At 47.4% G+C, this 25,910-nt stretch overlaps 1 protein-coding gene across 1 annotated transcript; it reads left to right on the top strand.

Annotated features, from left to right (window-relative positions):
• The first annotated feature begins 353 nt into the window (after positions 1-353).
• LOC115182242 (thyroid adenoma-associated protein homolog) lies at positions 354-24,604 on the top strand. The gene is made up of 5 exons (XM_029743869.1): positions 354-461; positions 4,125-4,256; positions 7,795-7,963; positions 18,708-18,811; positions 24,447-24,604. Exons 1-5 carry the CDS (start codon positions 373-375, stop codon positions 24,535-24,537), a joined length of 585 nt encoding a protein of 194 aa, XP_029599729.1. The 5' UTR covers positions 354-372; the 3' UTR covers positions 24,538-24,604.
• The last annotated feature ends 1,306 nt before the right edge of the window (positions 24,605-25,910 follow it).

Below are 25,910 nucleotides of genomic sequence, written 5' to 3'. Positions count from 1 at the left end.
CCTCTGGGTCTGGGGTGGTTGCTAGTTGGCATGAGCCTCCTGAGAAGCCGACCCTGCCGGCCTGCTCCTAATTAGCTTTTTATTGGCTTGTAATGCTTTGAAATGGAAGGAAGTGGTTTAGAAGCCAGACAGCGCTGGAGAGGTTGTTTTCGTTCTCTATACAAGTGTTTCTCTCTCTCTCTCTCTCTCCTTTGCTTTTCTCTGCACAGGGAACTTGTGTAATTATCAAACGGCTTACAGAGCTGGGTAGGGTGCTGATGTTACGTAACTGTTCAAATAGATGTATCTAGTATGTGGCTGCAGATATTGTACTGTACACAGATACTCCTGTACAACTTCTCTCCTCCTCATCCCTCTCTCCTTCTCCCTAGGATGACGGGCCGGGAGTTCTTCACTCGTTTCCCGGCGCTCTATCCCTTCCTCCTGAGCCAGCTGGAGGGGGCTGCAGCATCAGTGGACAGGTGACAGTTAGGGTTCAAGCCACACTGAGAGGGACGCTCATGTCTGATTCACAATACAGGGCCATGCCGGGAGGACAGTCTGAGCTGTACCGGGCTGGCCTGGTTCCACATCCACCAGAAAGTTACTTGAATCTGATGGAAAGGAAATCCAATATACAAGCCAGCATAGTATACTGTGAGCTCCACATTATTTACTATTAATATCTATTAGGCAGTAAATAATCTGAAACACAACCAAAACGAACAGAAAATGCATCCAACAAATGTATAGAGTCACAAACTTGATGAAATCCTTGCATGCTATGAATATGGGACCAAATACTTAACTTTGTACTACTTTAATACACAAGTGAACTTTTGGTCCCATAAAATTGGTGTACTGTGTAGTGTGCTGCAATTTCTAAACAGTTCACCCAATATGGATGAAAATACCCTCAAATTAAAGCTGACAGTCTGAACTTTAACCTTATTGTATCAAATCCAAAGTGCTGGAGTACAGAACCAAAACATTGTCATTGTCCCAATACTTTTGGAGCTTGCTGTAGTCCAGGTATAGTGTGAATCAAGCATCAGAGGTGCCCCCCCCACCACCATTGGATAGCACAACAGCCTTGTCTTCTCCTCTTCTCACCCTCCTCTGGTTTCTGTGGGACCCTAAATGAAACCCTTGCTTCATTAGGCCCGTTAAGCTCGTTAAGGCTATTGGCCGGGCTGATGGACAGTTTCCTCGGAGATACGGAGGAGGACCGGGCAGACTCCTCCACTCTCTCTGGAAGAGTCTTGGCCTTCATATCTCCTCTACTAGTTAGCTTCCCCCTAAAAGCTTTTGGACTGTGAACAGGCCCTCCAGTCAATGTTATCTTAATATGGATCAAATGAATTGGATGCGTTTTCAGACTCTCTCCATCTCTTCCTCGTTCCCTCTATATTGTTCTCTCTCTTGTTTTATCACTCTCACCTTTCACTCCCAGTCCCTCCACTGCCTCTCGTAGAAGTCATTAAGTTTCCCATGAAACTAAACCTCGGCCCCCTCAACCTCCAAATAGAAAGACTGGGACTGTAAACTTCTCTCAGATGTGTAACGTCTGTTTAGATCATATAATACAGTCGGTGATGGCGCAGAGCTGGGTCGTGTGCTCTGTGGAGCCCGTCCAGGGCGTGGTACAGTGCTTCACAGTAAGAGGCGAGACAAACCAGAGCTTCCCAGGCCCAACTCCATCCAGACACATCTCTTCTCTTCTGTTAACCTGCCCGCTTGTCAGTCCTACTCGTTTACCCCCCTCTACCCTCACTCTCTCTTTCCTCTCATCTCCTGTTACCCTTACTTTTTTTTATCATCCCCCTTACCTTTCATCTCCATCACTCCCTCTCTCTCTGTCCCTCTCAATCCCTCCATCTCTTGTAGTGTTGTCACGACGCCAGAATTTTGACTTCCATACCAGGTTTAGTATCACAATACTCGATACCACAACGATGCTGAAATGATAGCAAAAAGATACCACGGCAACAAAAAAAAGAAGCCATTTTAGCCAAAGTCACAGAATGGCACTTGATTCAGACAGAAACTCTGCTGCTGCTCTGTTCAATCGTTGGGCTTTTTAGTTCAATATCACTGCATTTCAATCGTCTTACGTCAACGTTTTTCAGATAGCTGTTTATGCATTAATGAATCAATTATACATTCATACGTTCAATGTGTTTTTACCAATCTAACTACACAACAACAAAAACGGTAATCCTGTATTGTAATGGTAAATCTCTTGTTGATAAATTGAGGTTGTTTTTTTTGGCTGATTTCCATGAGGCTACAGATGACAATCTGTTTCCCTTCCATTTGGGACTTTAAAAAATAAATAAAAGCGCTGTCTCTAACAAGTAACGACGTCGTTCACGTCGGAGGGCAGTCAGTTCGCTAAGACAATGGATCATCTTTGGGAGAGACGTGAGAGAGACCGAATAAGTGGAGTAATAACGTTTTTGGTGGCAATCGGCATGTTTTGCGTTATGGTTTTGAAAGTACAAGGGTGGTGAATTGGTATTAGCTTTAGCAGTCAGCTAGCAAGGGAAGTTGGCCTGCAAAGCTGGAAGCCACCAGTGTCTTCTGGCGTTGTAAAGTATTCTAGCCTGAATGGCCATGTACGTTTTGCGAACAGTAATTGAACGGTTTCAACATTTCCTAGCGATGTGCCGTGTCACGATATTCAAGCGTGTTAACTTAGTTCCCCACTCATGCTGCACAAACGTGATGCAGGCCAGCAATGAGTAAGGGGTCGGCGGCGCTGGTAGACAGGCTTGCTCTGTGAGACACATTTAGTACCGAAATGTAAAAAGAATTCTAGTACTAAACCACTCTTTCTCTAGATTCAATTCAAATGGCATTATTGGGAAGCGTTTGTTTGCGTTGCCAAAGCAAGTGAAATAGATTAACATAAAGTGAAACGAAGAGTAAACACTACCCTCACAAAAGTTCCAAAGGAATAGAGTCATTTCATATGTCTATATACAGTGTTGTAACGACGTGCAAGTAGTTAAAGTACAAAAGGGAACTTACAACCCATATTTTATGTCGATTTATTTACAATGGTGTTTGTTCTTCACTGGTTGCCCTTTTTCTTGTGGCAGCAGGTCTCTCTCTTTCTCCCTGCGTCTCCGGCAGAGCCTCATATGTTAACAATTCCTCTCTGGTGCTACATGCCATCGCTCGTGGCCGTGCCTGACTGAAATCGGATGCTAAACACATTACGCGGGGCCGTAATTAGTGGACTGTAACATTTCCTAATGCATGGCCAGGCCATCCCAGAGGAGACTGTGGGGGGGGTTGTATTGTTGAATGGAATAATGAAAAGCATAAGGCCCAGCTGGCAGTGGGGTGGAAGGGGTTCTGGTTTGGGACCTTCTATGGCCTTTGCTTTCTTTCATCCATCTCACTCTCTCTCTCTCGGTGTTTCCGATTGACATTGCCAACCGTGAAACAGTTACCACTGTCTCACAGGGACGGTTTTTATTCGGCGTCAGGGTGAGCGTCGGGGGGGGTGTGGAGTGAGGGAGATGTAGGATTAGGGTGGAAGAGATACAGGGGCTAGTGAGAGAGATGAATTGAAATGGGAAGAAACTACAATAGATGTGTATAAAGGTGGTCTGAACACAATAGCATGCTTGCACAATGAGCCCGTCACTCCAGGTGGGTCATTGATAAGTTAAGCATTACAATGAAGCTCACTGACTCCCACTTTCTGCCCCCCCCCTTATTCTAGGGGATCCTTTCCTTGTTTTTCCTTGCTCTCTTTTTTTAAAATGACCCCTCCCACCCCGTCCATTTTCTTGCATGAAGGTTTAATCTCAGCAAGTCAAAACCAAACCTCGCGTCTGGATACTGGATTTGCTTCTGGGACAGGAGGACGTTACTTTGGGACTAATGCCAGTGACGACGACAAAAACAAAAAAGCCCTACCCCTTCCAAACAATCCAAGGTTACCAACTGTGAGATCTCAAACCAGCTCAAAACCAGCACACCTGAATCATCTTTGTGACGATCAGAGCCCGATAAGACGTAACATTTTTGTGTTTCAGTCTGTCACGAGAGACTAAATGCCGTTAAATCCGTGTACCCCAAGTATTACAGATGGCGGGTGATGACTGAAACTCTCTGTATGTCTGTTCCAGTGACAGTGGTCAGGTGATTCTGCACCCCAGCCTGTTCCTGTTGCTCCTGGTGTTGGGGCGCCTCTTCCCCTCGCCCATGGACGGGTCTTCTTCCCCCCTGGGCCTAGCCCCCTTCATGCCTTTCATCATCAGGTAAGGACACACACAACTATTGGATGCATGTTATCACTCAAATGAGGTACTGTCATTCACTGTCCTCATCCCACTGTGATGAGCTAAAGTCATACTCTTTTTGGATCACACTTGGGCCACTGTGTTTCGTTGGTACTGTACACAATAAGGTAGGTCACCCAGTATGTTTTGGCATATGTGAGTAGACGAAACCACATCGGAACAATGTCTTATCTACATCTAACCAAACATGGCTGTCCCCAACCCTAACAGTGCCAAGAATAGACCTCGTTTCTGGTCTATAAAGGACAGTCTTTGGCCGGGTTGTGGAGGCTGCGTGCGTGTGTGTGCATGTGTGAGGGTACTCGTGTACTCGCCACGTCTCACGGCGTTCCCAGATTCCCACTCCCTTATCGCTGCTGCTCTGACCGTGTCGGGAGGGGGGGGGGGGGGCGGGCAGACTCATGGGAGACTGCGGATGGGCTCGCACATTCTTCTCATTTCTTCGAGCTGGAAGAAAAGGCGTATAAATATTATTGGAACATGTTCCCCCGCAGCACCTGCAAACCGCCCAGGAGCCGAAGGCCACGCCCATCCGCATCACAGTCGTATGAAGTATTTTTCCGCCAATAAAGTAGTACTCAGCAAAATCTGTGCTAGTATGAAAAGACAAGTGCAAGTCGATGGTTTTATGGGGGGGGGAAGAATAAGACAGATGTCTTATTTAAGATGCTCTTTTGAAGAGGTACTCCCTTAGACCAGTGTACCCCCAAGAGTATTCTTATTCAACTTCTCCTTCAGCCCTAAATGAGTTGAATGAGGTATGTTTGTCCCAGGCTCCAACAGAAATGTGTGCTGTTGGGGCTACTCCAGGACTGGAGCTGGGAACCACTGCCATAGACCATAAGTAGGCAGGGAGGACGAGGAGAGGAGGGCTGTGTGTGTTCGGTGCCTGGGACAGAGGGAGGACAGGGTCAGGGAGGACAGGGTCAGGGAGGACAGGGTCAGGGAGGACAGGGCCTTGAGGCTGGAATGCTCTGTGACCGGCCAGATAACGTTCAGCGGAGGAGCTGATACACACACACACACACACTCAGTGCACACAGTTCCACTGTAATAACCAGTGAATGAGAAAAAGCTGGCTGAAGACATAATGATACCCTCTGAGATGTTATGCAACCGTACCCTGACCAAGCTGCTTTACTCTGCTAGTAGGGTCTCACTTTGTTCTGTTCTAGAATGTTTTATGGTGTTTGTCCTGAAAGATTTAAACCCCTTTTTTAAATCTTTTTTTCCCCGTTGTAATGTCTGCTTTGTGCTCAGTCACCTCTCTGGCTCAACTCCCTATGTTGCCTGCTGGGTAGAGGATTGCTGGTCTGGTACAGTGGGGGTTAACCGCTCCAGGGCCAGAGTGCTGGCTGGCTGGTTCTTGTCAGTGGAGGTATGCAGTGCACATCCCCCTCAAATGAAACCCACATGTTGAGGATGTTAAATATAGCAGGGCCCTGACTGCTCAGGCCTTGTCTCTCTCTCTCTCTCCCCCAGGCGCGTGTGGATGTGTCTGGGAGGGTGATAACGATCTGCCACCTCCTCCCCTACCCCCAGGACTTATCCCCCGGGACTTATCCCCCGGGACTTATCCCCCGGGACTTATCCCAGCAGTCTTGATCCACCTTCCCATCCCTGTCTCCCGACATCCGTCTCATCCCCAGCTCTCCCTTCCTCTGATTTGCCTCTCTGAGCGATCTCGCCACCTCGTGCGTTTCTCCATCGGCTCAGCCTTGCCCTCGTCAGTAAGGGTGATTGGGTCGCCTTATTTTCCCCCGTCCCTCCCTACCGTGACTCCCTCCATCTGTGGAAGATGAACAGACTGTTTTCGTTATCTCTCTCTCTCTCTCCCTCTCTTTGTGCCCCAGGCTGACTGGCACTGCTTCTGACTAACCTGATACCGTTTATCGTTTTTCCACTATCCAGACCAAGCGTCTCTGACTCTGTGCATGTCTTCCTCCCTCCCTCTGTTTCTCGCTGTGGTCTCGTCTCCTTGCCTATCTCATTTCACTGTAACAGTCAGTATCCATTCCTCCCTAACGGGCTCCATTACGGCTCAGAGTGGAGCTAGTTTAGTGTTAACAGAGACAGTCGCTAGGGAGGAAACTGGACTGCCAGGACCCAAATGAGCCCCAGATGCCCCCACTAGCCTTCCCCTCTTCTGGGCTGGCGTTTAGAGCGGATCCCCCTCTCTCCCCGTCCCCAGTCTGTGTCCTGACCCCCTGGAGACGGCTTCGGACGGCCCTGTTTCTAAAATTACACCCCTCCAAACGGTCATTTCCTCTACAAAGAGTTTTAATGGGACAAATTAGCACTGATAGTTAACATATGGGGCCCAAATGGGGCTGGGCGGTTGATGAGGCAGGGGGCAGGCAGAGGAATTGTTCATTAGGGTGTGTGTGTGTGTGTGTGTGTGTGTGAGAGACAGTTCAGAGCAGAGGAATGATAACTGTTGTATCTGTTTGACACAGGGCCTCTTCTGTGTCGGTCAGCGAGTTATGACACAGCAGGTGGAGGGCCGTTTGTTGACAGTGTATGTGTGTGTCAGGGAGAAGGGGGGTGTGTGTGTGTATGTGTGTGTCAGGGAGAAGGGGTGTGTGTGTGTGTGTGTGTGTGGGTAGAGAAGGGGGGGAGGGACAGTTGTGGGGTTTGGTAACGTATCTTCCAGGCCAAGATGACTCTCAGAGCAGCAGAACGTCTTAATTGAGACATTTGGGTCCGTAAGCCGCCCCGGTGATGGATGGACGCTCCTCTGGAGTTTCCAGAGCGGCATGGCGGAAGGCTGTTTGTTTGGCTTGAGCCGCTCGTAAAGCACTCGGCTCCTCTGCGGCCCCGTGAACACACACACACACGCAGTGCGACACAGCAGGCCCCGGCTGCAAACAGTCAAAGTCGTAGCAGCTCCCTGTCTCCTCACCCTTAAATTCCCTTACCCCTAACTCTCCTACCCCTCACCTCTTAATTCCCCCTCCCCCCTGTGTTGGCTGGGGAAAGAGATGCTGAAAAAAGCCCCAGGGAGACTTGCTTCTCACTATTCAGACAATGCATGGAGGGGCCATGTCTCTCTGTTAATGTAGGTCAATCAGTCTGTCGATGTCAATCGGTCCTCAAAGTCAACCGAAAGGCCCTGATTCTCACCTCCCTCACACGTCTCACCCCCGTCCAGCCCACGCCGCCTCCCATGCAAGCTCTGACATTGGAGAGGGACGGGCGGACAGTCACTAGTAAACAAGGCTAATTTTAGCAGGTGTTAAGGGTGACTGAACAGGGACCACATTCCCCGACACCTCCATGTACGCTACAGCAGAGGGACCGTGTGTGTGATAGAGGGTCGCCCTGCTTCCCTGAGAGCTAGGTAACTATTTGAATAGGGTCGGATGTTTATTCAGTCTCCGACATCAATCCGCTCATTTGTTTGGAGTTATTCTCATACAGTAGACTGTTCACCCAAACACGGGGGGGTGGGGTTTATAGAATCCTTCTTCTCTATCCTGCCCTGTCTGTGTTCCAGGTGTGGCCGTTCTGCCGTCTACCGGACCCGTGAGATGGCCGCCCGGGCCCTGGTCCCGTTCGTCATGGTAACCCAGGTCCCCTCCACCATCCAGACTCTACTAGAGGACCTGCCTCTGGAACCCGGGACTAGAACCCAGCAGAACCACATCCATGGAACCCTGCTCCAGGTCTAGAAGCAATTCTGTTCTCTGATACTGGCAACACACTGAAAAAAGACACACACACACACACACACACACACACACACACACACACACACACACACACAGCTCTCAACACATCCTGTCAACACACAGTGCACATCCCATCAGCCCCATTATCACACTGTGACAGTCCAGGGTAAATACATATTTAGTACTATCAACACATTCTGACAACACAACCAAACACTCACACAGTAATATCAACACACACTGATGAGTCATTGGCGCTGGGCTCGCTCCTAATGGGACGTGGGGGACAGTGTGGCCCAAATCAGGGGTGGTGCAGAGTCAGGGGGAGGAATGAACAGCTTTGTTACTATTTTCTTTCCGTCATCTGACAGTTACGATTTGATAGTGGTTTCTTGTCTTCAGTACTGGCTGGGTTTCATGGAGGTCTGTGGGATAGAGGGAGAGGAATGGGGAGAGAGCGATTGGAAACGGTTAGAGGGGGTGAGCGGGAGAGAGCGAGGGAGCCAGAAAGAGAGCGATGGAAAGTGAGGGATGGCAGGGGAAGTGCACTCCCAGAGGCTTATGTGAGGCTTTGGTGGAGCAGGGTTTGTTTTCTTTCCTGTCATGGTGGTCATATGTGGAGCTTCCACAGATCTCTCTGTGTATCTCTCTCTCTGTGTGTGTCTCTCTCTCTCTCTGTGTATCTCTCTCTCTGTGTGTCTCTCTCTGTGTCTGTGTGTCTCTCTCTCTCTCTCTGTGTGTCTCTCTCTCTGTGTGTCTCTCTCTCTGTGTCTGTGTGTCTCTCTCTCTCTCTGTGTCTCTCTCTCTCTGTGTGTCTCTCTCTCTCTGTGTGTCTCTCTCTCTCTGTGTGTCTCTCTCTCTCTGTGTGTCTCTCTCTCTCTGTGTATCCCTCTCTCTGTCTCTCTCTGTCTCTCTCTGTCTCTCTCTGTCTCTCTCTGTCTCTCTCTGTCTCTCTCTGTCTCTCTCTGTCTCTCTCTCTCTCTGTCTCTCTCTGTCTGTCTCTCTCTCTCTGTCTCTCTCTGTCTCTCTCTCTCTCTGTCTGTCTCTGGAGGATGACAGGGAGCCCTGTCTCTGTGGCCAGGGAGGCGAGAGAGAGGCGATGGGCTACATACACACATCTATCTGTTTGCGTGCGTGCCTGCTCTTGCCTCTGTGCAGCCGGGCACTTCACTTCAGACGATGCACCACAGATATAGACTGGGCAGGAACGCAGCGTGTCGGGCCCCGCTTGGTATATCTGAATGCGGAGGGGTGTCTTCCCCGTGATGCGCCCCAGATAAACTGGAGTGTTTGGATATGCTGGGTCGTGTTTGGCTGGGGGGGGGGGTTGTATGCAGGCGTAAACACTGTGGAGAAGCGAGGTAGAGATAGGCGGAGCGTACGTGTGGACCGGAGCATCACCCAGGGCCCACTAGATAGAGGAGATAGTGTGTGTGTGTGTGTGCTCACGGGCATACTGCGGGGCTGTTTCTACTGAAATGACGAGGACAGTGCGTTCAGCTGCAGGGGATGGCTAATGCATGTTAATGTGTTCTGGCCACTGTCAGAGAGTCAGTTGGTGTGTGTAGCAGATGTGGCGGTCTCTTCTTCCCTATTGGAAAAACCTTCCTAGCTTTCATTTTTGAAGATTTAACAGAGCTTCTGTTGCTATCCAGAATGCCCCTTCTCACCTTCGACAGTGCACAAGCACACAGCATACCTGCCGAGACCCGTCTATACCCACTACTAGTACATTGACCCACTCTTGCCGTCTCTCTCTCCCACACCCCTAGCCGTGTGACCTGCAGTGTCCTCAGGAGATCATCCCCTAGAGAATCGTGCATCAGCAGGCAGGTTAGTTATTCGAGAGATGGGTATTTGATTGAAGCACCACAGAACACCGTGTTCGCCAGCACCGCTCCGGTCTACCCAGTGAGTTTCTGTTGACGCAACCTCCCGGGTTCCCCTGGACCTGCCTAGCGAGGGAACAGGCGGACCAGCACTAACAGAACGCGGCGTCCTCCTCGGCACGCTCCAGCGACGCCACATAGGCCTGTCTACCCAGTACGCCTGGCGCGGTCAGTAGGGTTTTGAGGTTGTGCGGTGGGGAATTAATCCTTTGTGTATTTTCACAACACAAATCCTGAGTTGAACTGTAGACTCTCCCATGGCCTTTTTTAATTTTGTTTATATTTTTGTAGCCTCAGCGCTATTCTGTAGGAGACGGAAATCTTTTCCCAGACCTGTTTGTGCTGTCTTACCAAGTCCTATGGTTGACCATGGAGTTGGTTAGTTGGCAAGACAGCACAAACAGATCTGGGACCAGGCTATAGCTAGAAAGGGTCTGTAGGGAGTAGTATTAGTTCAGCACAAACAGATCTGGGACCAGGCTATAGCTAGAAAGGGTCTGTAGGGAGTAGTATTAGTTCAGCACAAACAGATCTGGGACCAGGCTGTACTGTCGCTGGACAGGGTCTGTAGTGTGGGTAGTGAGTAGTACATGTATGTAGGCTTGGGCGGTATACCGTATATACCGGGGTATTTGGAAATAGTCACTGGATGGTGTTTCAATACCTTTTGAAACTGTTTATTTGCTGTTTGTTAATACATTTGAATATTCGTAGCTACTTTTTAGTAAATACCTGCGGTTAACTTGCGCAATAAGTTTCAGCTGTCGAAATGTTTCATTACAAACCTTCCCGGTCGTATCCAATCACGTGGTGTTTGTTTACAAGCACACGACGACGAGAGATCGGCGCCTTGTGAGTCACTCACCGTTGTGCAGCCCTCTCCAGACGATCTAGTTACAGAATGGAATTCACAACTAAATGTTTGCCAGCTGGATATCTTAGAACTTAAGTCTAAAATGTGCTCAATGCTCTGCAGTTGTGCATTTTGGTTTGCTAATTTAGTACAGCGGCAAGGAAATGTGTGTGAACCCTTTGGCATTACCTGGATTTCAGCATAAATCGGTCATGTAATTTGATCTGATCTTAATCTAAGTCACAACAATAGACAATCACGGTCTGCTTCAACTAATAACACACAAGCTATACGTTTTCATGTCTTTATTGAACACACCGTGTAAACATTCACAGTGCAGGGTGGGAAAAGTATGTGAACCCTTGGATTTAATAACTGGTTGACCCTCCTTTGGCAGCAATAACAACCAAACGTTTTCTGTAGTGTGGATCAGACCTGCGTAATTTAGGACCATTCCTCTTTACAAAACTGTTTCAATCAAGCAATACTCTTGGGATGTCTGGTGTGAACCGCTCTCTTGAGGTCATGCCACAGCATCTCAATCGGGTTGAGGTCAGGACTGACTGGGCCACTCCAGAAGGTGTATATTCTTCTGTTCAAGCCATTCTGTTGTTGATTTACTTCTCTGTTTTGGGTCGTTGTCCTGTTGCATCAACCAACTTCAACTGGGGGACATGCTCTCCGCAGCCGATGTGAGTAAGACCTTTAGACAGGTCAACATTCACAAGGCCGCAGGGCCAGACGGATTACCAGGACGTGTACTGCGAGCATGCGCTTACCAACTAGCAAGTGTCTTCACTGACATTTTCAACCTCTCCCTGTCCGAGTCTGTAATACCAACATGTTTTAAGTAGACCAGCATAGGGCCTGTGCCCAAGAACACTATGGTAACCTGCCTAAATGACTACCGACCCGTAGCACTCACGTCTGTAGCCGTGAAGTGCTTTGAAAGGCTGGTCATGGCTCACATCAACACAGAAACCCTAGACCCACTCCAATTTGCATACTGCCCCAACAGATCCACAGATGATGCAATCTCTGTTGCACTCCACACTGCCCTTTCCCACCTGGACAAAAGGAACACGTACGGGAGAATGCTATTCATTGACTACAGCTCAGCGTTCAACACCATAGTGCCCACAAAGCTTATCACTAAGCTAAGGACCCTGGGACTAAATACCTCCCTCTGCAACTGGATCCTGGACTTCCTGACGGGCCGCCCCCAGGTGGTGAGGGTAGGTAACAACACATCCGCCACGCTGATCCTCAACACAGGGGCCCCTCGGGTGTGTGCTGAGCCCCCTCCTGTACTCCCTGTTCACTCATGACTGTACGGCCAGGCACGACTCCAACACCATTAAGTTTGCCGATGACAACAGTGGTAGGCCTGATCACCGACAACAACGAGACAGCCTATAGGGAGGAGGTCAGAGACCTGACCGTGTGGTGCCAGGACAACAACCTCTCCCTCAACGTGATCAAGACTAAGGAGATGGTTGTGGACTACAGGAAAAGGAGGACAGAGCACGCCACCATTGTCATCGACGGGGCTGTAGTGGAGCAGGTTGAGAGCTTCAAGTTCCTTGGTGTCCACATCACCAACAAACTAACATGGTCCAAGCACACCATGACAGTCGTGAAGAGGGCACGACAAAACCTATTCCCCCTCAGGAGGCTGAAAAAGATTTGGCATGGGTCCTCAGATCCTCAAAAGGTTCTACAGCTGCACCATCGAGAGCATCCTGACTGGTTGCATCACTGCCTGGTATGGCAGTCGGTATTACCGGTATTGTGTAATGCACACTATATATACAGAAGTATGTGGACACCCCTTCAAATTAGTTGGTTCGGCCATTTCAGCCACACTCGTTGTTGACAGGTGTATAAAATTGAGCGCAAAGCCACGCAAAGCCATAGACAAACATTGGCAGTAGAATGGCCTTACTGAAGCACATAGTGACTTTCAACGTGGCACCTTCATAGGATGCCACCTTTTTAACAAGTCAGTTAGTCAAATGTCTGACTTGCTAGAACTGCCCCGGTCAACTGTAAGTGGTGTTATGGTGAAGTGGAAACGTCTAGGAGCAACAACGGCTCAGCTGTGAAGTGGTAGGCCACACAAGCTCTCAAAACGGGACCGCTGAAGTGTGTAGCGCGTAGAAATGGTCTGTCCTCACTACAGAGTTCCAACACTCACTATCAAGTTCCAAACCGGCTTCTGGAAGCAGTGTCTGCACAAGAACTGTTCGTTGGGAAATGGGTTTGGGTTTCCATGGCCGAGCAGCCACACACAAGCTTAAGATCACAATGCCAAGCGTTGGCTGGAGTGGTGTAAAGCTCGCTGCAATTGGACTCTGGTGCAGTGGAAACAAGGAATCACGCTTCACCATCTGGCAGCCCGACGGCCGAATCTGGGGTTGGCGAATGCCAAGAGAACGCTACCTGCCCCAATGCATAGTGCCAACTGTAAAGTTTGGTGGAGGAGTAACAATGATCTGGGGATGTTTTTCATAGTTCGGACTAGGCCCCTTAGTTTCAGTGAAGGGAAATCTTAACTCTACAGCATACAATTACATTCTAGATGATTCTGTGCTTCCAACTTTGTGGCAACAGTTTGGGGAAGGCCCTTTCCTATATCAGCATGACAATGCCCCCATGCACAAAGAAATGGTTTAGTTGAGATCGGTGTGGAAGAACTTGCCTGGCCTGCACAGAACCCTGACCTCAACCCCATCGAGGACCTTTGGGATGAATTGGAATGCTGACTGCGAGCCAGGCCTAATCGCCCAACATCAGTGTCTGACCTCGTTCATGCTCTTGTGGTTGAATGGAATCAAGTCCTCCCAGCAATGTTTCAACATCTAGTAGAAAGCTTTCCCAGAAGAGTGGAGGCTGTTCTAGCAGCAAAGGGGGGACCAACTCCATATTAATGCCCATGATTTTGGAATGAGATGTATGTGTCCACATACCTTTATACCTACTCCACATGACCAAAAGTATGACAATCTAGATACCGCCCAAGCCTACTTGCGTGACTGATGAACGAGAACACAGGTCACCACTCCATGCTCTCTCTGGCTCACTGTTCTAATACAACGACCCCAGCTGCACGGGTCTGCTCCGACCCTTCAAAACACACGCACACACATACTGCTCACGTGTCTCTCCACCGTCTGCACAAAGGGAAATAACCAACACGTCCCCGGGGTGCAGTTGACCTCCGACTCATCCCGATTAAAGATTGAAGATGTCGGTGTTCACACACCACAGGGCTTGTTTGTCTCAGAACGTGTGTGTGTGTCGGTGGTGTCATGTTTATCATTGGTTTTGAGTTTTGTTTGTGTGTCCTTTTGGATGCTTGTGTGTGAATGTGACAAAATTAATAGTGAGGGTATGCTCTTTTTTTTGTAAGCATCTTATTCAGTAAGTTTTGTGTGTGGTTTGTGTTTTCTGGTGGGTCCTTGCGTAAGGCTGTACTTTTGTGTGTGTGTGTGTCTAGCCGTGCCCTGTGGTCAGTCCCTGGTTGTGGATGTAGGAGGGACTGCAGCCTGATAACAGGCTCTGAAGAGTCCTCCTACACCACCACTATTTTTACCGGGCTAAAAGTGACACACACACTCAACACTGACTGTAAAACGCCTCACAAAAACAAACCTTACAAAGAGGGTTTGATTATGTTTTGTATTCATCTCAAACGTTGCCAAAACCATTCCCATAAAGTTTCCCCAAAGAGGTGGTGTCCCTCGTCAAAACGACAGGTCAAACGCCCCGGTTCCATCTCCAGGCAGGGACACAACAGTGACCTCTCACATCTCCCTTCTCCCTGGGCTAAAACATCGGACCATGACCCTTCTGCTTTATGGATCTCATCTGACTGGGGCTTCTTTATTTTAGCTCCGTCTCATCCCCTCTCCCTTCTCGTCCCGCCTCTGGTTTTTGCTCAGTCTCATGCTTTTTACAGGACGGTTTGGGTTCTATAAATATTCCTGTTTCCTCGGGTCGAGTCCGGATTCATCCGGCTGAGACTCCCACTAGGGACTTCCCAGTCCAGAGTTTGGAGGGGGCAAGGAACGACGGCGACAGGGAGAAAAGAGGGGTGTGGTGGGGGCTGTTTGTGAAAGCCAGTGGGTGTTGGCTGGGAGCCAGGTCTGGTGCTACGTGGTCTGCCTGGTTTTCCCCCGTTGCCTTCCCTGCATGGTGTAATGAATGGCTTCCTCCACTGTGGCTGTGGCCCAGCTAAAGAGTATACTTACTAGGGCCCAGAATACACCGAGTACACAGAGGACCGAGGATGCCGAGTACACAGGCAAATGCGTCAGAACACAGCCTATACAGACTACACATCATCTGACCTAGCCTCAGAATATCGGTCTTGGTCTCTCCATTGTCACATCGGCAATATCTCAACTAGGGTTTGCAAGGGTCGGAAACTTTCCAGTAAATTTCCAGAATTTTTCTGGAAATTTCAATGAGAAGTTAAGCCCGGGAATTTGGGGAATGTTGCTTAAATTCATCCAAAAAAGTTTGCTTTTAACAGTGAACCTTTTTTGTGTGATACACAAGGCAATTCTAGGTCTTGTGGCATATTTTGGTTAAACTATCCCCAATTCAATGGAATTGCAACCCTCTGCATGCACAGTGCATTCTTCCATCACATGTACAGCTGAGTCTCAAGATCTTGCACACTAATGAGATGCCACACTACTACACTGTCTGAGCCAAGAACTACATGGTTACTGGTAAGTTTTGATTACAATACTGGGTGGGGTGAATATATTTTATATGACATACTGTTCATGATTTTTGTTAACTTGTAAATAGTAGCCTAGAGCAAAGTGTGTTTAAATAATTTCTAACATGTTAACAATTTCTGCTAGTTAGTGTTTGCTACCATGTGGGTTTTAGCTTGCTTGAGCCTGCTAACTGAGTGTTAATTCACCTGTTTCCACACGTTTCATTTTAAAACATTTATCTTACAAAGGAGTTGTTTAAACTGCTGAACTATTTTCTTTAAATGGACTTGTATTTAACTTTTTTACTAATTTTTTAATATTCTTTACAGAAATGCTACGGGTATTATCTGATGTGTGGAGACATTTCACTGCAGCTAATGTAGAAGGAAAAGCTCTGTACATTTGCAAAACCTTATCCAAATCATATGTGAAGAATGCAGCAAAGATGCAGAATCATCTGGCCAAGTGCATAAAGTTCCCTCAGCGCTCACAACAAGCAACCTCTGACAAAAGTGAATCAGACACCTTATCGATAGCAATACCTCATTGTCCTCCTGGAATCAGAAGTTTTTTTGACTCAATGGAGGAACGTAGTCAGAGAAATGCTGATGAATGTCTTGCTCGAGCTGTGTATGCAACTGGTTCACCTCTGATGCTCACAGGCAATGTGTATTGGAAGAGATTTCTGAATGTTCTTCGCCCAGCATACACCCCTCCAACCAGACATGCTTTATCTACTCATTTGCTGGATGCAGAGTTCAACAGAGTTCATGTGAAGGTCAAGCAAATCATAGAGAAAGCAGACTGTATTGCAATCATCTCTGATGGGTGGTCGAATGTTTGTGGGCAAAGAATAATTAACTACATCTCCACCCCTCAGCCAGTATTCTACAAGAGCACAGACACAAGGGACAACAGACATTGCAGATGAGCTGAAGGCAGTCATCAATGACCTTAGACCACAGAAGGTATTTGCACTGGTGACAGACAATGCTGCGAACATGAAGGCTGCTTGGTCTAAAGTGGAGTCCTACCCTCACATCACACCCGTTGGCTGTGCTGCTCATGCGTTGAATCTGCTCCTCAAGGACATCATGGCACTGAAAACAATGGATACACTCTACAAGAGAGCCAAGGAAATGGTTAGGTATGTGAAGGGTCATCAAGTTATAGCAGCAATCTACCTCACCAAGCAAAGTGAGAAGAATAAAAGCACCTCATTGAAGCTGCCCAGCAACACCTGTTGGGGTGGTGTTGTCATCATGTTTGACAGTCTCCTGAAGGAGAAGGAGTCTCTCCAAGAAATGGCCATATCACAGTCTGCCGATATGGACAAGATGGCGCCGACAGAGATGGTCGCCTCGCTTCAGGTCCTTTTTTTTTATTTATTATTTTATTATTTCTTACATTGTTAGCCCAGGAATTCTCAAGTCTTATTACATACAGCCGGGAAGAACTATTGGATATAAAAGAGATGACAACTTACCATCATTACGACCAGGAATACGTCTTTCCCGAAGCGGATCCTTTGTTCGGACTTCCACCCTGGACATGTGATCTTATTCCAGAGGCCGACCCAAAACAATGCGGTCGCCGCAGGTTAACAGATGTTATTGTGAGAGTAGTGAAATGCTTGTGCTTCTAGTTCCGACAATGCAGTTCGGCCGTCATTGAAAATAAGACTTTGTTCTTAACTGACTTGCCTAGTTAAATAAAGGGAAAATAAATATTAAATACAATATTAATTGATTTGATTTGACAGACCCATCAAGAGGATCCTCCTGGATGATGTATTGTGGGAGAGTGGTAAGCAGCCTGAAACTCCTGAAACCTATAGCAGTAGCCATTGCATGGATTGAGGGAGACAATGCCATCCTGTCTGATGTTCAGACTCTGCTTGCAGATGTAAGAGAAGAAATCCGTACTACCCTGCCCACTTCACTGTTGCTCCAAGCAGAAGAAACTGCAGTTCTGAAATGCATCAAAAAGCGTGAAGACTTCTGTCTGAAGCCCATACATGCCGCAGCGTACATGCTGGACCCCAAGTATGCTGGCAAGAGCATCCTGTCTGGTGCAGAGATCAACAAGGCCTATGGTGTCATCACTACCGTGTCGCATCACCTTGGCCTGGATGAGGGCAAGGTTCTTGGCAGTCTGGCGAAGTACACTTCCAAGCAAGGGCTTTGGGATGGAGATATGTTGGCACGACTGCCATATTGCATCAGCCACCTGGTGGAAGGGACTTTGTCGAATTGAGGCTCTTTCCCCTGTTGCCTCCATCATCCTCCAAATCCCACCAACATCAGCCGCCTCAGAGTGCAACTGGTCCTTGTTTGGGAACACACCAAAGCACGCAACAGGCTGACCAATACAAGGGTTGAAAAATTGGTGGCCATCTGGGAAATTTGAGGCTTTTTGAGCCTGACAACGAGCCATCCTCAACAAGGTTGGAAAGTGACAGTGAAGATGAGGCCTCAAGAGTCTGATGTTCAAGAGGTGGACATTGAGGAGGTCCAGGGAGAACACATGGAAGCCTGAGAGGAAGACAACCAAAGCTTTAGTTTCTAGACTATCATTTTACAGATGTATGTTGAAAATGTTTTTGGGAGATGTGATGGATCATTGGGGATCATTCAATATTCCCTTTATTTTGTTCAATGAAATTATCCCATGTGAAGAGTCAACTCATTTAATTAAAGTTCATTTCGTAACTACATTTTTATATTTTTATTTCTATTGGAAGGATTTAATAATTAGCAATTATGTCTACTTATGACAAGGTATAAGTGTTATGTTTCTGTCTCCATATGATATGTTAAATATATCCAATGCTGGAAACATCTACATTTAAATGCTATTCATATTTATTCCCATATATTTCCGTTAATTCCCATGGAAAGTTTCCACCTCTGAATATTCCTCAAAATGTGCAACCCTAATCTCAACTGAGTAATATTATCATTAAGCCATTTTGTAATGCACGTAACAAAACGTTGTGTTATGTCTTTCTTGGTCCCAAACAGTCACTTGGTAACTGCACACAACGTTTTTCAGACCAATGTAAACTACTTTGACTTTGTTTGTGAATGTCTCCGAACCTCAGCGATTGTTTGCCTAGTCGAACGCACGGCACTTCACGCCTCGGTCGTTCAGCTACACACACTGTTATTACTTAACCAGTTGAAATGACGTGTGTGTGTGTGTGTGTGTGTGTGTGTGTGTGTGTGTGTGTGTGTGTGTGTGTGTGTGTGTGTGTGGTCTAGGTGCTGTTCCTGCTGCGCTCCTACCAGACGGATACACACAGACCCCAGGCGGCAGGAAGTGACATCAGCCAAGCCCTGCGCCCACGACTGTGGCTCGCCTCCAGGTCACCACTCATTTGCTCGCTCTCTCACGCACGCACACACCGCAACACAGATAACCATCCGTTCCTGATATTAAGAATAGCTTATTTTTCCACTGCCCGTCCCCTCTTTGGCTGAGTTCCCTTCACACCCCACACAGGCTTCCATTTCAAAGGAAGCAAACCCCCCCCCCCCCCCCCCCCCCCCACCACAACCACCAATCTTTCTGCCCCAAACCAGGGCCTGACCAGGTAAGCAGGAGATAGCACAGAGGGGTGTGGAGGGGATTAGCTAGCTTGCTGCGCTTGGTCCCAGTGACTCCTTATTAAGATGCCGAGGTGGATTCTTGTTCGCTCAGGCGCTGCACCATCTGTCCGTTTGATCACTTGCCGCTTCACAACCTCCTGCAGAGATCCAGGACGCACACGCTGGCGGTGGGGCAGAGAGACTCTACCCCCCCCCCCCCCCCCCCAGTGGAAACAGTCTTAGGGGCAGTCTACAACTGAGCTCATTTGAAGCATCCTTTACCTAACACTAGCGAATACAATGTTGGCATTGTCAAATAGGAATTCAAACTTTGCAAACAACTCTTCTAAGGGCGTTTTCACACACACGGTTTTGAGCTATAGTTGGAATCAGTTTGACTATTTGCAGCGTTGTATTTTTTTCATTTCGTCTGGTTGGTTTCACATTGCCAAATGTCAAACAAACAACAATTCCTAGACAAAACCACTTGTCCATGGAAGTCATTTATTTATTGGACAAAAATGCTCACCCTCACATTAAATCCATTTCTGATTATCATGAAGCATCACTTTGTGTCCCAATCTTCATTTTACTTTCACTTTGGTCTTCCAACACCATGCAGAAGGGAAACAGCGCAATAGCTGCTCTAACTGCGATGTGAATAGGCCATCAGTAGCCTGTATCTCTGGTATAGCCCCCGTCTCCCGTAATGAACTCATAAATGCCCTGCTACTCACAGAATGTCTCAAGTTATGATGCTGCGTGCCTTTCATAAAGTGCTTGCAGTTAAACAAGCAATATTAATGCGCGACTCTGGTTCATTTCCTGTGTTTGGTCCAGACTGCTTTCTTACCTGCCGCGAACCGCACCACAGTACCAATTGAATCGGACCGAGGCAACCCTTTTTGAGCGAACCACGTTAAGTGCGTCAGTCCAAACTAACCGAACTTAGGAGGTAAACGCACCAGAGTTTAGGAAAAACGCACCAAACCAATTTGGTGTGAAAGCCTACGGAATTTGTTTTGTTTATTTTGGCAATGTGAAACCAATTGGACCAAATGGGGGGGGGGGAAATACAATGTAACAAATAACTTATAGAGCCAAATTATAGCTCAAAACTGTGTGAAAATGCCTGAAGTGCACACAAAGTTAAACAATTCCATGGGATGTCAATGTATGAGTGCATAACCATTTGAATTCTAGCTTGAGTCAGTTGTTACCCTCCAATTGTTTAGGCTTGCGGTCACTGAAGTTTTCATATGCTAGAATGAGTCAGCATTAGGCTACTGACCGTCAAAATGGCTGCCTGCTCTCCCAGTGTATTCAACGTTGACTACAGAGGCCCATACTAACACACTTTTTAATGGTTCACCATACCAGTGTCTTCGTACAGGTAACTGTCAAAAGAATGGAAACACTTAATGAGGGATACAAAGTATATTGAAAGCAGGTGCTTCCACACAGGTGTGGTTCCTGAAGTTAACATCCCATCATGCTTAGGGTCATGTATATTAATGCTGGGCATGCCATTATTTTGGCTACCATGGCTATGGCCCCATAGGATGACAATGTACCCATCCACAGGGCATGAGTGGCAACTCAATGGTTTGATGAGGGTGAAAACAATGTTAATCATATGTCATGGCCGTCTGTCACCGGATCTCAACCCAACTGAACACTTATGGGAGATTCTGGAGTGGCGGCTGAGACGACGGTTTCCACCACCATCAACAAAACATCAAATGATGGAATTTTTCAGGCAAGAATGGTGTTGCATTCCTCCAGTAGAGTTCCAGACATGTGTAGAATCTATGTCAAGGTGGATTGAAGCTGTTCACCCTATTAAGACACTTTATGTTGGTGTTGCCTTTATTTTGGCAGTTACCTGGATGTGGCCATTACTAATGCCTAAGGATCATATGGAGTGCATTGTTTGGCTTGACATCTGACGCTTTACTAGGCCCGACCCTGAGCAAGCGTGTTCAGTTGGGTATGGCCACAAGCGTATCTTCCTGAATTAGGTCCCTTGGCACTCCTCTGCATCTCCTCAATGGGCTCGGGAGAGGCGAAGGTCGAGTCACGTGTCCTCTGAAACATGACCCACCTAGCCTCCTACTTTTTATTTTACTGCTCGCTTAACCCCGGATGTCAGCTGTACCAATGTGTCAGAGGAAACGCCATTCGACTGACTACCTGAGTCAGCTTGCAGGCACCCGACCCTGGCACAAAGAGTCGCTAGAGCATGATGAGCCAAGGAAAGCCACGGGCCAAACCCTCCCCTACCCCGGGTGGTGCTGGGACAATTGTTTGCCGTCCTATGGGGGCTCCCGGTCCCGTCGGTTGTGCCCCAGTACTGCAGTGCTTTTGACCGCTGCCCCACCCAGGACCCTGACACTCCAGGATCTTAAATACAGCTTCACAGTGCTGGAACAGCCAGGTTGGGATGAGGCTCATCCCTTTACAAATCTGTTCACTTAAAACTCACTCTTCTCTGCGTGTGTGTGTGTGTGTGTGTGTGTGTGTGTGTGTGTGTGTGTGTGTGTGTGTGTGTGTGTGTGTGTGTGTGTGTGTGTGTGTGTGTGTGTGTGTGTGTGTGTGTGTGTGTGTGTGTGTGTGTGTGTGTGTGTGTAACATCCGAGTGCTAAAAATGTGACGTCAACATCACACACTGGCCCCCTTGTTCTCACACGCGCTTGTGGGCTTTCGCAGCGCTGAGGTCGAACGCTGTGGTCACACGCTTGACGAGCACACACGTATACACCCCCTGTCTCTCTCTCTCACACACACACACACACAAGCTGCTCTGGTGTCTGTTGGACGTACACACAGTTACGTTCATGTATATTTACAGAAGTCTCTCTGGTGACTCACGGACATATTACACACACACACCATGGAGACGATGGGACTGTGTATGCCCTTTGGCATTCCATGTGACCGCCTCTATCCTGGGATTTCATCATCTTCATGAATAGGGATGTGGCGGTCACAAAGTTTCATCAGCCGGTGATTGTCAAGCAAATCATCTAATTGACTGTTAATCAACATAAACACATTTAGCATCTCCTGGTTTACAGGTATAACCTACAAGCCATAATGTTCCATTTTTAAAAGTCGAATAAATCCATGTAATATAGACCGGTCTCAGACTACATTTTCTTCATGTTTCCTATTTCAGAAGAACAGAATAGCATACTCTGAGTTGTCCTTATGTTAGGCCCTGATCTGGCTATGCCATATGGCTGTGGGCTTCACTAGTTCATTTAGCAGACAGTATTTGCTTGGAATTCCGTGGCCTTACTTTATATTGTTTTGTAGTATGACGAATACAAATGAACAAAGCTGAATAAAATCGAAAGGATATTTTCTCCAGACAATTTGAGGGAGTTCGCACATGTGGCTGTTCTGTGTTGAGCGATTAACACCTTTTAGGGATCGTTGTAAGTCGCTCTGGATAAGAGCGTCTGCTAAATGACGTAAATGTAAATGTACCTTTTTTTCAGGTTTCGCCTAAAATGACACACCAAAATCTAACTGCCTGTAGCTCAGGACCTGAAGCAAGGATATGCATGTTCTTGATACCATTTGAAATTAAACACCTTTTGAAGTTTGTGGACATATGAAATTAATGTAGGATAATATAACACAATAGATCAGGTTAAAGATGATACAAAGAAAAAAAACATGTTTTCTTTTTTTTTATCTTTGAAATGCAAGAGAGGCCATTATAAACTCAGCAAAAAAAGAAACGTCCTCACTGTCAACTGTTTATTTTCGGCAAACTTAACATGTGTAAATATTTGTATGAACGTAACAAGAGTCAACAACTGAGACATAAACTGAACAAGCGCCACAGACGTGTGACTAACAGAAATGGAATAATGTGTCCCTGAACAAAGGGGGGGGTCAAAAGTAAGTCAGTATCTGGTGTGGCCACCAGCTGCATTAAGTACTACAGTGCATCTCCTCATGGACTGCACCAGATTTGCCAGTTCTTGCTGTGAGATGTTACCCCACCCGTCCACCAAGGCACCTGCAAGTTCCCAGACATTTCTGGGGGGGAATGGCCCTAGCCCTCACCCTCCAATCCAACAGGTCCCAGACGTGCTCAATGGGATTGAGATCCAGGCTCTTCGCTGGCCATGGCAGAACACTGACATTCCTGTCTTTCAGGAAATCACATACAGAACCAGCTGTATGGCTGGTGGCATTGTCATGCTGGAGGGTCATGTCAGGATGAGCCTGCAGGAAGGGTACCACATGTCTTCCCTGTACGCCCAGCGTTGCGATTGCCTGCAATGACAACACGCTCAGTCCGTTGATGCTGTGACACACCGTCCCAGACCATGACGGACCCTCCACCTTGAAATCGATCCCGCTCCAGGCCTCGGTGTAACGCTCATTCCTTCGACGATAAACGCAAATCCAACCATCACCCCTGGTGAGACAAAACCGCGACTTGTCAGTGAAGAGCACTTTTTGCCAGTCCTGTCTGGTCCAGCGACGGTGGGTTTGTGCCCATAGGCGACGTTGTTGCCGGCGAGGACCTGGCCACATCTGCAGTCCTCATGCCTAAGGCATGTTCACGCAGATGAGCAGCGACCCTGGGCATCTTTCTTTTGGTGTTTTTCAGAGTCAGTAGAAAGGCCTCTCTAGTGTCCTAAGTGTTCATAATTGTGACCTTAATTGCCTACCGTCTGTAAACTGTTAGTGTCTTAATGACCGATCCACAGGTGCATGTTCATTAATTGTTTATGGTTCATTGAACAAGCATGGGAAACAGTGTTTAAACCCTTTACAATCAAGATCTGTGAAGCTATTTGGATTTTTACTAATTATCTTTGAAAGACGGGGTTCTGAAAAATGGACGTTTCTTTTCTTTCTGAGTTTATCACTTAGGAGTCCAGGCGCAATGTAGATTTTGGCCACTAGATGGGAGCCGTGTACATGCACATTTTAGACTGATCCAATGAACTATTGCATTACTGTTCAAAATGTTGTATCAAGTTTGCCCAAATGTGCTGAATTGGTCAATTGATACATTTTCAAGTACATAACTATGGAGAACATTAAACAATTATATGGTAATAAAAAATGTAGGTTGATACACTCCCAGCAATGTCATAAATGAGCTTAAAGTAACCATTTTGGGTGTTTTATCCAAATAACAGTGACTCACATCTAGCGCAATGCTCAGTGCTAATTCTCACCTTGGTACAGACAACTGACTGAGAATCCGATTTTGTCAACAGATGACTCTTGTATTGTTATGGGTATCTTTTGAATAAAGCAGAAAATACGCCTCAAGTCAAAGAACAGTGAAACCTGATTATTCGGTCTCTTCTCTCCTCCTTCCTCCCTCCATCCTCTCGCACATCCTCTTCCTCCTCAATATCTCCCTCCTGTTTCCAGGCAGAACCTGTGTTTAGTGACCCGAGCTGTGTTTGTGGACGTGCTGGGGGCCGTGTGTGGACCCCTGGCTGCTCCTGTTGGAGGTAAGTGAACCAGACAGACAACTGATGTGTTGCACTGCCTCCCACTTCCTTCATTAGGCAAGACAGTGGAGAAAATGGAAAAGTGCTTATTTGATTGATTTGAAGTTCGGGTTTTAGTGTTGCCACCTTTTTTCAAACGGTTTTCTCTCATTTGATGCCAACTGATTGTGACCCTTCCAAGTGTGGCAGGGAACACATTTGAGTTGGTTTGATATGGAAACAAGTTTTGTTTGAGGTGGAGGGAGGGACATAAGAAACCCCTGGAGTAAAAAAAAGCGGTAAAATGCGGTTTACTTCCCACATTTTTGGCCAAGCCTTTTCTGAAGGTGATTTCAATGCCCTGGTGAATGTTGTGCCGTAACAAACGTCTGGCTTGTCTCTCTGGTCTGGAGAGTTCACTTCGATCACTTAGCATGACCTCTCCATTTTCTTAATGATGATAACTGACGTGTGTTGGCGTGGCCTGTCCAACTGTCCTCCATTTTGACCGATTCACAGAACTGTTGGTTGGTTTGTGGCCTGGGTGATTTAGGGAAGTGTCTGAAGTGGGTGCGCGCGCGCGCGCGCGTGTGTGTATGTGTGCGTGCGTGTGTGTGTGTTCGTCTGCGTGATCAGGGTCTCCACAAAGGAAGAATGTGAAACCGAAGGCGAGCCTCTGACAGATGGCGGGATTGTGCCCGTGACCCAGTTAAAGGAGGAGGGGTTTTGTGTGTGTGTGTGTGTTTTTGGTCCATGTGCTCAACACATGTCCCGTCCAGTGGAAACGTTTACGGCTGTTTTAAAACAAGTCTGCATTCAGCCTGGTCCGCTGGACCCTTACATAACAAACACACCGCAGCCTCCAAACCCCTCTCAGCCCAACTTTGCCCCATCCCTCTGTCCTTCTCTACCTAATTAGCATAATGATAAAAAAAATCCATGAAATCCTTTTGATTTTTTGTAGGGGACGATCTGTTGGTTCATGTAGTGAATCTGTTATTCAGTGCGTTTTTATGGGCTAATAGCAGTAAGGCCCAAAATATTCAAAATCATCCTTTTTCACTTTTACTGGCATCATCCACTAAGTAGGAACTGGAAATGTATTGGGCAGTTCCTGCAGACAGTCACATCGCTGTGTAACCAACACATCTCTGAGGGGTGAAGGAGGGGGGGGGGCTCTCTGCGGCGGCACAGTTGATCCCTCCCTCCACCTCCCCCTCTGTTCCAACCAAGCCAGTAAAAACAGCAGCAGCAGTAGGAGCTCTCTCTCTCTGGCTCTGTCTGTAGCAGCTCTCTGTCTCTCTCTCTCTCTGTCTCTGTCTCTCTCGCTCTCTCTCTCTCTGTCTCGCTCTCTCTCTCTCTGTCTCTCTCTCTCTCTGTCTCTCTCTGTCTCTCTTCTCTC

This window comes from Salmo trutta, unplaced genomic scaffold (genome assembly GCF_901001165.1).
Source record: "Salmo trutta unplaced genomic scaffold, fSalTru1.1, whole genome shotgun sequence".
NCBI classification, from domain to species: domain Eukaryota; kingdom Metazoa; phylum Chordata; class Actinopteri; order Salmoniformes; family Salmonidae; genus Salmo; species Salmo trutta.
Note: the sequence above shows the minus strand (reverse complement) of the source record. Positions and strands in the feature narration are given on the sequence as shown.

Excerpts from the sequence above, each read along its gene's own strand:
- LOC115182242 (XM_029743869.1), top strand. The coding sequence starts at position 373 with ATGACGGGCCGGGAGTTCTTCACTCGTTTCCCGGCGCTCTATCCCTTC. Across the intron at positions 462-4,124 it reads GCTGCAGCATCAGTGGACAG|TGACAGTGGTCAGGTGATTC; the intron begins GTGACAGTTAGG and ends TGTCTGTTCCAG. Across the intron at positions 18,812-24,446 it reads CGACTGTGGCTCGCCTCCAG|GCAGAACCTGTGTTTAGTGA; the intron begins GTCACCACTCAT and ends TCCTGTTTCCAG.